The sequence below is a fragment of the Nicotiana sylvestris genome, chromosome 5 (assembly GCF_000393655.2).
Source record: "Nicotiana sylvestris chromosome 5, ASM39365v2, whole genome shotgun sequence".
Classification (NCBI taxonomy): domain Eukaryota; kingdom Viridiplantae; phylum Streptophyta; class Magnoliopsida; order Solanales; family Solanaceae; genus Nicotiana; species Nicotiana sylvestris.
The window spans coordinates 10,479,809-10,495,755 of NC_091061.1; the positions used below are offsets into that span (position 1 = coordinate 10,479,809).

Sequence of the window (15,947 nt, forward strand, 5' to 3'; positions counted from 1 at the left end):
CACAACTATTTTACGATGAGCGACAAGCTCCAATTGAAATTCGTATACCCCATATCATCCCTTATAGACTTTTTTACTTTAATTTAATAGTATCATTAACATGATAATGAAGTCATTCATCAATAATTCTAGTCTTATACCATATATCCATAACAAAGAAAATGATCCACAACTCCAATTATTCTTAATTAGCAACTTTATACACTAGTTCATGTCTAGTTCATCCATTTAACTTATCCAATGCCAAGATAACCTTAAGCGCCAGTAGGAACACAATATAATTACCTCCTACAGTGGATGCAAGTCGAAATCCATGTTATATTTAGATTACAACAGCCCAACACACCCCAATCAATTCATACCAAAAATGACAACTATAATAGTGTCCAACACCCCGAAAATATTACAAAGAATGACTAATCCATCATTTTGCCATTACGTGGTGTTTCTCCACACCATTTATCCTCCAAAAACTCCATTAAATAGCAGCAAAATATACAGCCCAAAAGCTACATGAAACAACCTAAAAACAGCCCACAACAAGTCGAATACTTCGAACTCACGGCTTCCGATCACCATCCCGTGAGTTCTAGCTATTACGAAATGTATTTATCAACCTTCCTTCATATTTGAAAGCTTAAATACAGAAATAAGGTATTTTCTTAAATATTAAATATCTTCCAAAACTCAAACTACAAAGAAAAAGAGAAGCAATATAGCGATATTTACGTCGTAGGGATCGTTTTAATGTTATCGCTACTTGATTTCGTGCCCCGGATGATAATCTTATTGGAAACCCTTGTGGAGAACTTAAGGGGAAGGTTACGGGTGTTATTTGGTCGTTCTCTCTGGAAAAACGGGGAAAGAGACGAGATAAGGGATGTAAATATCCCATTTTGTTGAAAAGTCAAAAAGGTGCTACTTGGTACCATCTTATTGGCCCTTTTTCAAACACTTATATCTTTTTATCCGGATGTCATATGAACGAACGGTTAAGAGAGTTGGAAACTACATTTCAAGACCTTCAATTTGGTATATAATATGTCCAAAAAAGATCTCGTATAGTACACGAAATTTATTACTCAAAAAACTCCATTACAAGGCAAATCCTTAGTCGGTTTTTCCGCAACTTAAATCCGATTTTTCTCAAACTTTATACTTCATATACAAACATCATATATAGCCATATCATGGCTTCAAACTCATTTAAATCATGATTAACAAGTCTCATATTCATCTTAACTTGCTTAACACTTCGGCAAACCTTTCTTGTCCTTGTAGAAGGATTTCATCCTTTTTGAGCTTACATCAATTGACTCACGATGTACTTTCAGGTACAAAAACATGGATTGTAACAGATATGGATAGGATTTTTACATATCAAAAGATCTATTTCTGCGTCGATGTGATTTTGAGGTTGTGGAAACAAGGGAGTTCATTCGTCTTGAGAGGATTCCCGACAATCGGGAAAACAAATCGTAGTTGCTGTAAATTCGCTTCCACGAAGGAGAACCCCTAAGTCTCCTAATCTAGTATTTTGCTAGATACAACAGATTTTGTTTATACGGGGATTAATAATAAAAATTTATTATGCAGTAATTAATAATTTATATATACATACACACAAATTAGTTACTTTAAAAGAGTATTTTTGTCTTTAAATTTTTTAGTTCTCGCATTGTTAACACATATATTTATAGTGTATCCTGCATAAAACAGTACATAAAATTACAACATAACTCAATGCAATATTATTTAATACTGTCGACCAAACACTTGCATTAGTTGTGCTAATTTTTCTTATATGGCCAATCAAATATTATATATCTTATGTAAGCTTTTATGATGAGATTAATTATTCCAAACCATACATAAGCAAATTGTGCAATATGTGCACATACCTAGCAAAATAAAAATAGAGTATTATAAACAAACCCAGTGAGTTCATCTTTCGTTTCGCCAAATTCCAGCATCAAGATTCGAACTTCATTTCTCTGAGGATCAAGAAAACGCAACTTCAATTACTGCAAATTTTTACCACCCAAAATTTGCTGATGAAATTCCCGTAAATGAAATGACAATTGCTACGATTTTCCCAAATCGCCTTTCACTCATTCTGCTTCTTCTTCCACTGATCTTCACCGCCATCTTCCGTTCGGTCAATGCAACGTGCCAGCTCAGTTTTGAGCAGAATAATAAGCTTTATAATTATAGCTTAACAACCCCAATTCGTAATTTCCCTCATGGCATCCTCAGTGAAGATGGGTACTTTCTCTCCTTCTATTCTATGTTTACTCCATTGCTATTTTTCAATAACTCACGCCTTTTCTGTTACTGCGACTGTAGCTCATATTGCCCATTTCTTCAATTTTAGTTGGGAAGCTATACATTGAAACATGGGAATAATAGTTCAGTAATTTGATGAAATATGAGAAATAATAATTGTTGGATCCCAGATTGATACTTTCATCTTATGATATAATGTAGAAGTGGGAGGAAAATCATGAGATCTCATATTCAAATCTCAATGGAGGCAAAACAAAAATAAACTAGCTGATTTGTTCTCGTATGTTTTAAGCCTTGGTGGCAAAATTACCTGGTATTTGAGCTGGTGGGAGGTAGCGGTACTTGGTGGAATAGTCGAAGTGTGCGCAAGCTAACCGAGACACCATATAAAAAAAAATATGCGGGGGAACTTTTATTCTTGTAGGTGTGATTGTTTGTAGCTAAGGATGGAACACAATTAAAGCGAAAGACCCGTATCGTATAAGATATACCAACTAGTTGGGATTGAGGCTTAGTTGTTTTTATAATTACATTAGGTTAAGGGTTCTTCAACAGTGTCTTAGTTTAGTTAGAGACTTGTATGTCTGTTTAAGGATAAGTGTATGATTTTGCGAACTCTAGTTCCAAAGAACTTTTACTTTTACTTAAAAGACAAATTATTAGTGTTGAAATGTATGGAGATATGACCCTTGGACCCAACTCAACCCCAAAAGTTAGATCATGAGAGGAAGATTGTCCAAAGACCATATAAGGAGACCATAACCCATTCCCTCAATCAGCCGAAGACTGGAACTAGAAATTGAAGCGTGGATAACATGACATGGGGGCTAATAATAAGAAACACAGCAACAAAGATCGACGGGCCTAGTTCTGTTACCATGTGAAGATATGACCTTTGAGCCTAACTCAACCCCAAAAGCTAGCTCATGAGTGGAGGATTACCTAAGACAATATAAGGAGACCACAACCTATTCGCTCAACCAATATGAGACTCAGAAAAATGAAACGGACTTATATAGAGTAGCATAGATACTGAGCCTAAAGAAATTCTTCTTTTGTTAGTTTATTGAGGTGTGACATTTTTACTGAAGTACACTGTACTTCTACATAATTTCAGGTTCTACAAGGTGGCTGCAAATGGGACTGTGCTATGGTTTCAGGTTGGCTGCATCAGGTTACACTGTCATGCTTAGTTTGATTTTCATTGTACAATAACTTTTGGAGACTTGCTCATTGACTATCTAATTATGTATATTTTATAATCTTCCCTTTGTCAGAAAGAAAAAAGGAAGTATCTTATAAGCTCCTAATTGTCTGAGGTCTATGGATAAGAAGTATGATTTGTAGCTGCTATTAAATCTGTGAATGAGCCATTATGGGTTTCAGTATGTGTATTTAGGAATCATAACATAGTTGGCCTATGGTATCGTTAATAAACATGGGAGTTACATCTTGTGACGAGAAAAAAATGATTAGCTTTTGGATGTTATTTACTTTTTAAACTGGGGAACTGCTAATACTTCAGTGAATCTCACTTTGCTTCCTCTTTGTATATGGAGCAGCTTTGTGATGCAATGATTTTCAACCATGATCCTCCTACCTGTATTGACTGTAAGGTAAGTGCCTGTCTAATTTCATCTTTGTTCCGTTGCCAATTAGTTAATGCAATAACGGGACAAATTTTTCTCTTTTTAGCCTATGAATGTAGAGTGTTGTTTCATTATGTGCTACAGAAAATGAGTTAGCCTTTCTGTAAAACTAATAGATTAATAGGCAGTAGCTGCCAAACACAGAACTAATGTGGGGCTGCAGATGTGTAAACTGGGCTAATTTCTGCAAACTAGGAAATGCCATAGAATAAACAATTATTAACATACAAGGAGAGAGGCCAGGAGGACTGGTTGATGGATACAGATTATCACAGCTTCACTAAGATTATTACAGCTTCATTTTCTAGAAATCATTTGAAAATTAGACTCTGATTATTATCATAATACCATAGATTGAATATTTGCTATTTGACGAATATTTTGGATTTGCGACTGGAAATATATAATTCACTTTTGGGTGTCTAGCTAGGGATTTTAGAGGACTATCAACTATGCTACGATACATTTATGTTCTGCTCAAACTTACTGAACATTCATACCCAAGATGTACATATATGAAGTTTGTTTATTTGTTGTCTATGGTGAAGCATCTTCAAGTGATTTTATTTGTCACATGCAGCTTGGACTTGTTTGGCCCATATATAGAACTATTCTGTCTTTTAGAAGTGGAATTATTTTCAATTGTCGACTTTGATAGCGATTTTCAGAAATGTCAGTCCATTCACTACATACATGACTCTAACTTGAACATGCTTACGCTTGCAGGACTGTGGTGGTAATTCTCGTTGTGGAATGGGTTGTAGTGCCCTCGTGGCTAACACTGTTGGAGGTGAATACTCTTGAACTTATGGATATCTAGGATTCTTTTTCACTTTATTAACAGCGTTTACAACATTACATGTCCTCCTTTTACCTCCCATTCCGAATGTGTCCTTTAAGTTATGGTAGAAAACTGGTAGGTCAAGACATGTTAAATTTCATCAACTTAAATGGTTTAAATAATTGGATATGCCAAGGAGAACAACGCTTTCCCTTATCAGAAAAAGAAAAAAGAAGAAAACTGAAAAAGGAAAGCTTTTCCTTTTGAAATTTTATGTACTCCATATCCAGTGGATTAATCAAGATTGAAAAATATGTTACAATTTTTCTCGTCCATATGTCTATCTCGTGCCAACTATATTGGGAACTAAAAGGAAAGGTATGGGGGCTATCTGTTGTTATAGTTGAACGTTTGATTGCAAAAGCGCTTAACAAATTTTGAAGAAATAAGAGGCCAAGATGGTGTGATCTTTACAAAGCATATCATGAGCACATACATCTACTCGTCCAAAAAATCTAGCTAACTGTACACAAGTCGATTCTTTATTCTCTTTCCTTTAATGGTTTTAGTATGGTTAGTGCAGGTTATCCAGTGTGCACTACTCTTGGATATTCATCAAGCACAATCTTTGAACTCATTGGTAAGAATTTCTCTATTATTTAGTTCAGATTAAAGGGAAGAAGTTATTATCAATTACCTTTGAAGAACAATTTCTTGTTCTTCTTGTTGTTGGGTACAGGATCAATACTTATTATGAATTTGTAGCATCTTTTCATGCAGATATAGTCTGCAATTACTTCCAGAGTCACATTTACTAGATTAAATTTGGAAATCTTTATTCTTTTTCCTGTGTTTATTAATACGGCAGATAAAAAGGATCCACTCAAAGGCATCACAGCTAAAATGTCCTACAGAGGGCCGAAGCTCAACTGTTCACTTGCTGTGTCTATCGTATGTGATACAAATGGAGTTCAAGTAAGGGGTTGTTTCCTTTGAGTATGGGCTCTACTTTTTTTTAGTGACATTTTATTGGAATTCGGCCATTGATTTTCCTTTCCATTCCATTGCCAGGTTCCTCGGACACTTGAATTAGTTGGGACTTGTGATTATGTAAGTACTCTGAATGTCCATGTTTCAATCTCGTTATGGAGTACTTTGTGTCACTCATAGGAGTACTTGACGTCATTATTCTATAAGAAGGATCTTGGTTAATGAAATACATAGATTTGCTTTTTTTATCAACTGGCAATAAGGTACGGATAGCCACATTATGATAATTTCTTCTAGTCCAGCATGGTATAAAATGAAGCTGCAAATCAAAATTGCTAATGTGAATGGGGATGCAAGTAGTTTTGGAGATGGGAGGCACCTAGATGGGAACCTTGAAATGACATTGAGTTTCTGTGGGAAGAATAGTTTCATAATAACGTGCTAGAAAAAAGAGAGAACCCCTCGGGAAGGCATTGATCATAGAAGCATATTCTAGGGGAGCACTTGTCTTTAGGGTTGAGTACTAGTCCTAGGCCCAAGTTGGTGGTTGCTTGTTTGGTCTTAAGTGCCAGCTTGGGGCATGCTGCTGCTCTAGGCTTGGTGTTAGGCTCGAGTGCAAGATTAGTTTGGAGGGCTAGAGCTCAGCAGTCCTTGTTGAGTATATTGCATGCTCAGATTTCTTGCCAAGTTTGCATACATACGAGAATCAAACAATTTGGTGCATTCTTCAATCGCCTCTTCATTTCTCATCTCTTAACTTTCTCAAGAACTTGGGTCTTATGGATAATTTCAATGAGGAGTTCATGCTTTTTTGCTGACAGGCTACACAAATACATCACCCCTCTGGCTGCGCAATGATTATATCCTCTCACGGTCAAGGAATGGGCTGGTTTGGTACCATGATGATCATGTAAGATTAATTGTTAAAAACATAGACTATATAATGGAGTTGCTTACTCACTAATAACTGATTGATACACACTGCACAGAATCCTATGCCTCTTTGGAGTTTACTTGCTAGGTGGTGCAGCCTATCGGTACTTCTCTTTGGGCATTCGTGGGATAGACGTATGTTGCTTCACTTTCTCTCTTCTGTGTTCATTTCAGTTTAGCAGAATAGGTGCATGAAAGTTACTATCCAGACTACTTGGCGAATATGTCTTTACTTGACTGTGGCTGGCCTCTTTGCTGCCCTATCCTCCTCCTTTTTCCCTTTGTTTCCAAACTATAATTCTACATTCTTTTGTAAGTGATTGGCTCAAGTAACTAAGTTGGAACAATATAAATACACAGATATGATATGCAAAGCAGGGAGCAAGTAGTGGAGTCAGATTTTTTTACTTAAAAAATCAGATATGACAAAATAAAAGGATCACAATCTAATAACAAGGTGTTTACGTGGAGGGGAAACGAATTTGGGTAATAGGGGACAGAAGTCAAATTCTGACTGAAAACATCACCTGTAGTCTTAGAGAAACATTAGTGTTCCCATTTCCTCGGAAAGTAAGTGGTAGTCCTTGGACAGGATGTTATCCATATGCCTTGACTAGTTTTCTAGAGTCAGCTATAGGTCTTTTAGGCTGCATCGCTCGCCTTTTACTTTCCCTCTATATTGATCGCTGGTCATGTTGTTAAGCGATTCTTTTTCTTGATCATCGTGGGACATTCACAATTAGTTGCTATTTTTCAAGATGACTGTGCTCGAACTATTGTCTGTTATATCAATAGTATGCATATTTGTGAGGGTTTTCAAGCCATTTCGCTATTATTTTTGAACTGGTTCTATTGTTGAGCATATTCCGGCACAAGTACATCAGGATAATTGTTGATATGTTCATTTCTACTTTGTTACCTTTATTTTGATACATGAGATTAGGATATAATTTTGGTGATCCCTCCTGCCTAGTGTTTTTAAGAGCGAGAAGCGCAAAAAAGCGACAAGGGCTCGCCTCGCTTAAAAAGCGAAGCGCACACTTTATTAAAGTGAAGCGCAGTTCTTAAATAACATAATATAAACCTTGCAAAGACACAATATAAAATTATAAATAATCAAAAACTTCAATTTTAAAACTTAAAAGTAGGTACTAGGTACCACCAAATCCTCCACAAACCATAGGACAAGCAAAATCATAGCTACTAAATTACTAGAATCAACATCGTATTCTTCTACTCTTTCTCGTTCTTCTTCAAGATTGTCAAAATCTTGAATTCCTCTATTATCTTCATATTGCTCGTCATCTTCTTCTTCCCCCTCCTATTCCTCTTCATGATCACTTTCATCTTCATCAATTAGGGATAGGGATCGACTTGTAGTAGCCACACTTTTTCCCTTCCTAATCAAGCTTGAACTTGAAGTATTCCCCATTAAACCATAAGGATTCTCCCCAACTCCACTACCAACCACAACCTCACCCCAAGTGAAATTAGAGTCGCCTTCAAATACTTCTTCATCTTCACAATTTTCGGGGACTCCGGTTAGCCACTCATTAGCCTCATTAATATTGTCTAAAAGAATTGGATCAATTAGATTGCGGTGGTTGTAGCGACGCCTCAATGCTCTATTGTATTTTATTAGCACTAGATTATGGAGGCGCTTCAAGGTTAGTCGATTCCTCTTCTTTGTATGAATCTGCAAACAAAATGTGTCAACTAATTAGTAGGAGTTGGGACAATTGAGATGTAATTTACTTTATCTCAAAACACGAAATAATTCTTTTTATTTCTCACGTGTTCAAAAACGCTCCAGTTCCTTTCACATCCGGATGAACTACAAGTTAAACTTAGAACTTTGATGGCGAAAGTCTGTAAATCCGGAGTCTGTACACCATATTGGTCCTACCACTCAACTATAGAAGTCAAAAAAAATGTTTGAGAGTTAATAAGTATAAAAAATACATTAAAGTTAGAGCTATAAAATATAGAAACACTTGGTCACCTGGCGACTTCGACTTTCTTTGTTTAATAGCAAGTCGGAGCTTAAAAAGTCCTTCAACTGCCTTGTAAATAGCAAGCTGATCTACTTTCTTTTCTTGCAAGTCTTCATCTGGGGTCAACTTGATAACAAAACTCATGGAATCCTATCCATACTTCTCTAGCCAATGAATTATTCTCATGCTGATCATAAAAGAGTGACGAGTTCAGAAGCATGCAAAGGTCTATGAAGTTGCTCATTCCATCTTGCATCAATGATCTGAAAGACCTTTGCATATTTCTGCTCAGTGAATGATGCTTGAATAGTCTCCTTGGCCCTATCCATAGCTTCATAGAGGTAGCCCATTGGTGATTTTTGCTCCCCATCCACCAAACGGAGTACTTTAACCAAAGGGCCACCAATTTTAAGAGCATGAAGGACATTATTCCAAAAAGAATAAGAAAGAATAATGCGTGCAACATTTTTCGCCGCACTTTCCTTTGCAAATTTACTCTTGCTCCATTCCTCTGAAGTGAACAACTTTCTCAAATTGTCTTTTTGCAAGTGGATACTATGCAAAGTCAAGAAAGCAGTGGCGAACCTTGTCTTGCCTGGTTTCACCAAATTTTTTTGTCTGGTGAATCTTCTCATCATATTCAATAACAAGGGCCGCTGAGAAATATAAGAATGTACCCTAACGCCCTGGCCAAAAACTGTAGAGAAGGGTTTTTCCTTGAAAATGTCCCCGAACATTAAGTTGATACAATGAGCCGCACATGGAGTCCAATAGACATTCTAGTACGCTACTTCAATCATGCCACCCGCTTTCACATTTTTATTCGCATTATCAGTGACCACTTGAACAACTTTGCTTGGGCTAATCTTTTTAATGGTGTTCTGAAACAAGGTGAACATTTTGATGTGGTCAGTGGATGAGTCGCTAGCATTAATGGACTCAAGAAACAAACTTCCCCGGGGAGAATTCACCAACACATTAATAATCATTTTCCCAGTTCTTGCCGTCCACTTATCCATCATAATGGAGCAGCCATACTTGTTCCACACAATTTTATGCTCCTTGACAATTTTATTAGTCTCCTCCACTTCCTTATTTAGATAAGGATCTCTGATTTCATGATAAGTGGGAGGCTTCATTCCAGGTCCGTATTGACCAACGGCCTCAATAAAGTCTCCAAAAGTGTCATAGTTGACACAATTGAAGAGGAGCCCAGCATCATAGAGCTATCGTGCAAAAGCTCTAACTGCACGATCCCTCAAAATGTCCTTAGCAATTTTTTGTACATCTTTTCCGCCGCTCTTTGCTTCCGGCTTCTTTGGGAAGTAGCAATCTATAGGAACCTTTAGTCCTACTCGTACCCGTCGATGATCCATGGCTTGAGGAGATTGCATCTCTTCCCCGTTTTTTTGGAAGTGACAATTCTTCAATATCATCATTATCATCATCAAGATTGGTCACCAATGGTTGATGACTCATTTGATTTTTTGTGCTCCTTCTTCTTCTCAACAAAATTCTTTATTTCATCCCTCACCTCCGGTGGGCATTTCGGACAACTTGTGACGTTTCTATCGGCAGCAATACGATGGAATTTAAAGCGATAAATTCCACCCGTTGTAATCTTGTTACAAAACTTGCATACAACATTTGTATTCTTCTCATTAACTCTATCGCGATATCGCCAAGACGGGTCTTTCTCTTTCGAACTTTGAGGCATTTTGAAATCCCTATTAAGATATAAGAAAATACATAATCAAATAAACTGAAAATACATATAATTTATATAATAATTAGTTTTATAAACTGAAATACACATTAAAAAAATCAAATAAACTAAAATATAACATATAATAATAATAATAAAAATAAATTTTTAAAATGATATACATATAAAATTAATTAAATAAACTGAAAATATAACATATATATAATAATTAATTTTATATATTGAAATATACACTAAAAAAAACAAATAAACTGAAAAAGATAACATATATAAATAATGGAAGAAAGAAGGAAAAAGGAAGAAGAAGAATCAAACCAGCGCTGTGCAGTCCAGCGACTGGTCAGAAGAAGAAAGAAAGAAGAAGGAAGAAAGAAGGAAAAAGAAAGAAAAAATAGGAGAATCTGGACGGGAACAAGAAGAAGAAAGAAAGAAGAAAGAAAAAAATGAGAATAAGAAAGGAGAGGAAGAAAATTACCTGGACTGGAGAAATGGTCAGCAATGGTCGAGCGATTTTTTGTCGATGAATAAGAGAAAAAATAGCAGAAACCCTAGGTTTTGTCGATGAAGAAGAGAGAAGGGGTCTGTTTTGTCGAGCAATTAATAGAAGCGATCTTAGGGGTCTGTTTTGTGTAATAAAAAAACAGACCCGTCTTGTCGTCGCTTTGTCCACTGAAGCGTGCGCTTCACACTGTCGAGTCGCCTCAGGCAGGGAAAAGCGATACCTGGTCGCTTCGCGCTTAAAGCGACGAAGCGATCGCTTTTCCAAACACTGCTCCTTCCTGCTTTTGCTATTATTGTTTTTGACATTTGCAATTCCAGACCATCCCTAAGTTCCAATATCCTCAAATTCCACTGTATGTACTCCATTTTTTGATTTCATCTCCTGGAGAAAAGATAGAGCTCCTTTGGAAACTATGAAATGGGGTCGTCCAGTTTTGGAATCATTAGATTCTCCTTCAGTTTGTATTTGTGATCGAATTCAGGAAGATCTAATGATCAAAACTACAAAGACATCATGATCTGATTCTGGTGATTTACGTGGAGCCTCTTGGTGGACTATATCTGACCAACCATGATGCCCGCCCTAGGGGAACTGCCCATATATAAACCTCAATAAACCTGTTGAGCAACAAAGCAAAAGGATAAGAATAGTGGGTTCCTTTGATTTTATGGAAAAGTCTTTTACGAATAATAAATCTTTCTAGATAAGCAAGGCAAGACTTCTAAGTATAGTATAATTACAGATTTGGTCCTCGGCTTGTGCAGATATTGATGAGTTGTGGTTGTAGATGGGAATGCAATCTGTGGTGGTTGAGTGATGCAAAGGTGGATAATTGTGAACTTTGAGATGAAAACATATTGCAAAGGAATGATAACACTTCGGGTGTGGTTGGCATGGAGGAAAATATCTTTCGGAAAATGTTTTTCAATTTTTCCATGATCGGTTGGCTGAATATATTTTTCTTATGAACTCATTTTCGTCCAATTTAAGGAAAATGACCTCTCTACAAGGAGGAGGGAAAATAGTTTCTAAAACTCTTGTTGGACCATCCACTCTCCCACCATCTCCACCCTAAACCTCTCCTACCTTCCCCCCTCCCCCCCAAAGCTTCCCCGCCCTTGGCACCCCCTCACCGTAGACACCACTCCGCCCTCGACGCTTGGGCCTCAGATATAGGACATACCTCCTCCACCCTCGGCAATCCCCGACACTTCAGTCCACACTGCCTACCCCTTGGCCGCTTTGAGTCCCGGACTCCTGACCCTCGAACCCCGACCGACCTCGAACCTGGATCAGACCCCGACCTCGAACCAAACCCTGACCCTGGACCTTCCCCCACCCTCACCCATTCCGTCTCTCATAGTGTTTGCCTAAAATTATATATTTCCAGAAAATAATTATTTTCTGCTTACTGACTAGACACTAGAAAATAAACAAGAAAATCACTATTTTCCAGGAAAATAATTTCCTTCATACCAGACACACCGTTATTTGATTGAATACCGAGGAAAATATTGTGACCTTAATTTTGTGTTGGGGGCAAATTAATCAAATTAGGATGAGTATGATTTGGGTTTGTTGCTTCATAATTAACCAGTTAGACTTTCCAAATTTATTATTGTCTTTTCAGTTTACCATTGAAGTGGATGTTACAAACAGTTGCAAATTGCAGTCAAGACTTGACTCTATAATAAGTGCGATGAGTGCATTCAAAATTGCACTCTATATCTGCACATAGAAAGTTCACTACACTAAGGTATCATAAACACACTTCTAGAAGAGGGAGTATAATTTTTTCACTTCTGTGTGTGTAAGCTTGCAGTTTTCCTCGAGTTGTAGTTTGCTACACCCTAGTGCATGTCATTGATGAACGTTACAGATCTTACAAGGTTGTTAAGTTCCTTTTTGGCTTTTCCTATCTATCTTTTGTCTCTCTCCAAATTATTCTAGGATTGAGAAAGTATCTTTTAAATTAATAGCATTCACATCTAACGGGTTCCTTGATTCAGGCTGAAGAAGTAATGCCACCTGATCACTAACAAAGTGGCAGAAAAAGACTTTCTGACCATGGAGATCCCACCAGAGTGCCTTCTACTTCTAATTCTAATAGGCCATGAATTAGATCATAATCAGTCAAAGAATTCATAAGCTGAGCCCACTCTTAATTAATTTCAGGCAAAATGGAAGAGAATATTAATTCTTTTAATGTAACCTGGTGACAATTTTACTTACAAAATAAGAGTTTTTATGGAAAATTTAGCTACCTCAGATGTTAGTGAAGTAACCATAGTCTAAGTTTAGTCCACTGTTTGGAGATACTCTGTTGGCTTAAATATTATTCCCGACTAAGAACATTTTTTTTTCACCGAGTGCGGTGTGGTTATTTAAAACTCGTTTTGACTTTGCTAGTGAGCAACATTTAATTGTTAAAATGCTGTAATCTGACATCTTCCTTCTCCTAAACTTATGCAGATAATTCCAAACTTGGAGTTTTGGGCGAGCTTGCCACATACGTTACAGGTATTAAATAATGCTGGTGTTTTATATTAGAGCGGGGTTGTTTGATCTGGTGAAAATTCCTTATTGGCTAGGATTAAGGGTGGAACATTTTACAGAATTGATTTTGCTTGTCCAAACGTCTCTAGTGAGTAACTTCTTTCCAGGAGAGGTTGGGGATAGGCTAGGAGCAATCACAGTCGTGGTTCTTTACTAAGAGAAAAAGGATGCAGTGGGAAGCTTTGGTTTTAATCATTTATAGCACCCAGGTGTGTCACCACAAATATGGTATCATGAAAGAACACCCAACATCGGCGTGTTAGCCATGAATTCAATTATAACACCTAGCAATGTCCGAGTTCTATGGACCATAGTTGCATTAGTTTGGTGGTTGTCGACTCTAGCTGCGAGTTCTCTACCTCGTGGATGGACAAATCTGCTGGATTTATGTGTTGTATTCTAAACTCTTTCTTCCTTGCTGCTAATTTTCATACAAGCTGAAGTTTATGGCTAATGTGAGTTCACGAAGAGTGTCTTAGTTGAATTGTGGATTAGTGGACCTGCTGAAACACTACATCATAGTCCTCCGCTTTATCACGATAACTTAAAAAAGAAGAGAAAAGATTGAGAGTAGCCTTCTTTTAATGGTGTGCACATTTTTTTTAATCGGATTATGTGTTCTTTGCTAGTTGAACGTTGGTACTTATTATCACATTTATATTCTCTTTTTGCAGAGTATGTTTTTATCATTGGTGCGGAGATTTAGAGGACCTTCTCATGGTCACAGGAGTTCGTATTCTCCTGTCAATTTTTGACTACTCAAATGATCAGACAAATCAATTTTTTGACGTGGATCGACAATTGACTATTTCAAGTTGTTGCTTCAAGAAAATCAGATAGTCGTGCTCCGCCCCAGTAAGACTAAAATTGGACATCTTACAACTTGGCATTTTCTCATGGATGTTACTTCAATTCCTTGTAATTTCTTTGACTAGGCTGTCATTTTTGTGCTAGTGTCTTTTTTCTTCTTTTTCCTTTTCCTAGTGTCACTTTGTTCTAGTTAACAGCATTCTTTGTAGGCTGTTGATGCTTCTATCATGAACAGGATTTGGATCTGAATTTCATTTTGCCCATTAGTTTCTTAGACAGAAGGGATTTCACCAATTTGTCGCAATTCCATCGTGTTACTGTGATGCTAATACAATAGAAAAGGGCAGTCCGGTGCACTAAGCTCCCGCTATACGTGGGGTCCGGGGAAAGGCCGGACCACAAGGGTCTATTGTACGCAGCCTTACCCTGCATTTCTGCAAGAGGCTGTTTCCACGATTTGAACCCGTGACCTCCTGGTCTCATGGCAGCAACTTTATCAACTACGCCCTCCCCTTCAGTGCTAATACAATAGTACTTTTTTTATTATATGGGGCTGTTATTCGAGAAACCTTTTGTGGAACAACCATAACATTTTTTTGCAAAAAAGCAGGTGGGGCAGACAGATTACGATGGAAAAAGCTCTTTAAATTTTTTTTTAGCTGTTATTTGGCATATGTGTTGATGAGAGGTAGCGGGTACCCTGCGGAATTAGATGTCCATGCAAGCTGACTCAGACACAGCGACATGAAAAAGAGGAATCTATTGGCCAACAATTAGGACAACTAATGATGGTGAAAGTGAAATAATCATGATTTTTTTTCTTATTCATATATTTAAAGATGCTTCTAAATCTTGGTATGTCACCTGCTCCATGAGAGATTGGCTTAGGTAAGGGTGGGTATAAAAAAATGTCAACTAAAATGAAGTTGAAATGTTACCTAAATCTCAAATCACTCTCCAACTTCACCCTTTAAACAAGTAATGGTTGGTGCTGACTTTACCTAATTTCTTAAACACTCCATGCTCCAATTTAAATACTGAGTTTAATTTCTATATACCGATAGTCATTTAAACGACAATTCAAGTAATTATTCATATGTAATAAGTGGAACTAATCATTTCTAGAAAATAAATACATGATATGCTATTACAGATTAAATTATGCTGATAGTGTAAACTACGAAAAATATACAAAAAGTGGAAAAATTATATCCAATCATTCACAACTAGCCTTAACTTAGAAGCCAAGTGAAACATTATTTCACCACAAATATTGAGCTGTAAATTAAATAAAACTTACTAGACTTTTGACCATCATTTTAAGTTAATCAAATCAGGAAAGCTATTGCCATTAGTTTATTTCAAAGAAACATACATAATTAGACTGTTAAATTCCACTTATCAATTTCACCCCAACCACTAGTTTTCTTGCATACAAGAGATATGACCAAAATAACTATTTTGGGAAAATGACAAACCTAATGTAATGAAAATAATTTTGTTAGTTATAGTAACCTTTCTATTATCAGTTATTTCCTTCAAACCTAATGCAACAATAATAGAAAGAATTTAATAACAAGAACAACTAATAATCCAAATTATCGCCAAGAGTTGTGTGGGATGAATATGATTCCCTATCTTTTGAGTTCGAGTCATGGGCATGAAAAAGTTTCTAGTATAGAGTGCTTTTCTTTTTAATAGGCATTACGCGATGCGAATC

General features: G+C 36.8%; 1 protein-coding gene across 2 annotated transcripts; it reads left to right on the forward strand.

The window, feature by feature from the left end:
• The first annotated feature begins 1,857 nt into the window (after positions 1 to 1,857).
• Positions 1,858 to 14,531, forward strand: LOC104226625 (uncharacterized). 2 transcript variants are annotated; one of them, XM_009778654.2, is made up of 11 exons: positions 1,858 to 2,265; positions 3,404 to 3,446; positions 3,849 to 3,902; positions 4,662 to 4,725; positions 5,300 to 5,356; positions 5,585 to 5,691; positions 5,788 to 5,826; positions 6,528 to 6,616; positions 6,696 to 6,774; positions 13,334 to 13,381; positions 14,092 to 14,531. In XM_009778654.2, the coding sequence occupies exons 1-11, from the start codon at positions 2,075 to 2,077 to the stop codon at positions 14,170 to 14,172; spliced, it is 852 nt and encodes a 283-aa protein (XP_009776956.1). In that variant the 5' UTR covers positions 1,858 to 2,074; the 3' UTR covers positions 14,173 to 14,531. The 2 variants fall into 2 exon arrangements, with proteins under 2 accessions (XP_009776956.1, XP_009776957.1); XM_009778655.2 differs by having other exon boundaries at positions 2,209 to 2,265; positions 3,404 to 3,460.
• Positions 14,532 to 15,947: the final 1,416 nt, after the last annotated feature.

Excerpts from the sequence above, each read along its gene's own strand:
- LOC104226625 (XM_009778654.2), top strand. The coding sequence starts at position 2,075 with ATGACAATTGCTACGATTTTCCCAAATCGCCTTTCACTCATTCTGCTT. Across the intron at positions 4,726-5,299 it reads CGTGGCTAACACTGTTGGAG|GTTATCCAGTGTGCACTACT; the intron begins GTGAATACTCTT and ends TGGTTAGTGCAG. Across the intron at positions 13,382-14,091 it reads GCTTGCCACATACGTTACAG|AGTATGTTTTTATCATTGGT; the intron begins GTATTAAATAAT and ends CTCTTTTTGCAG.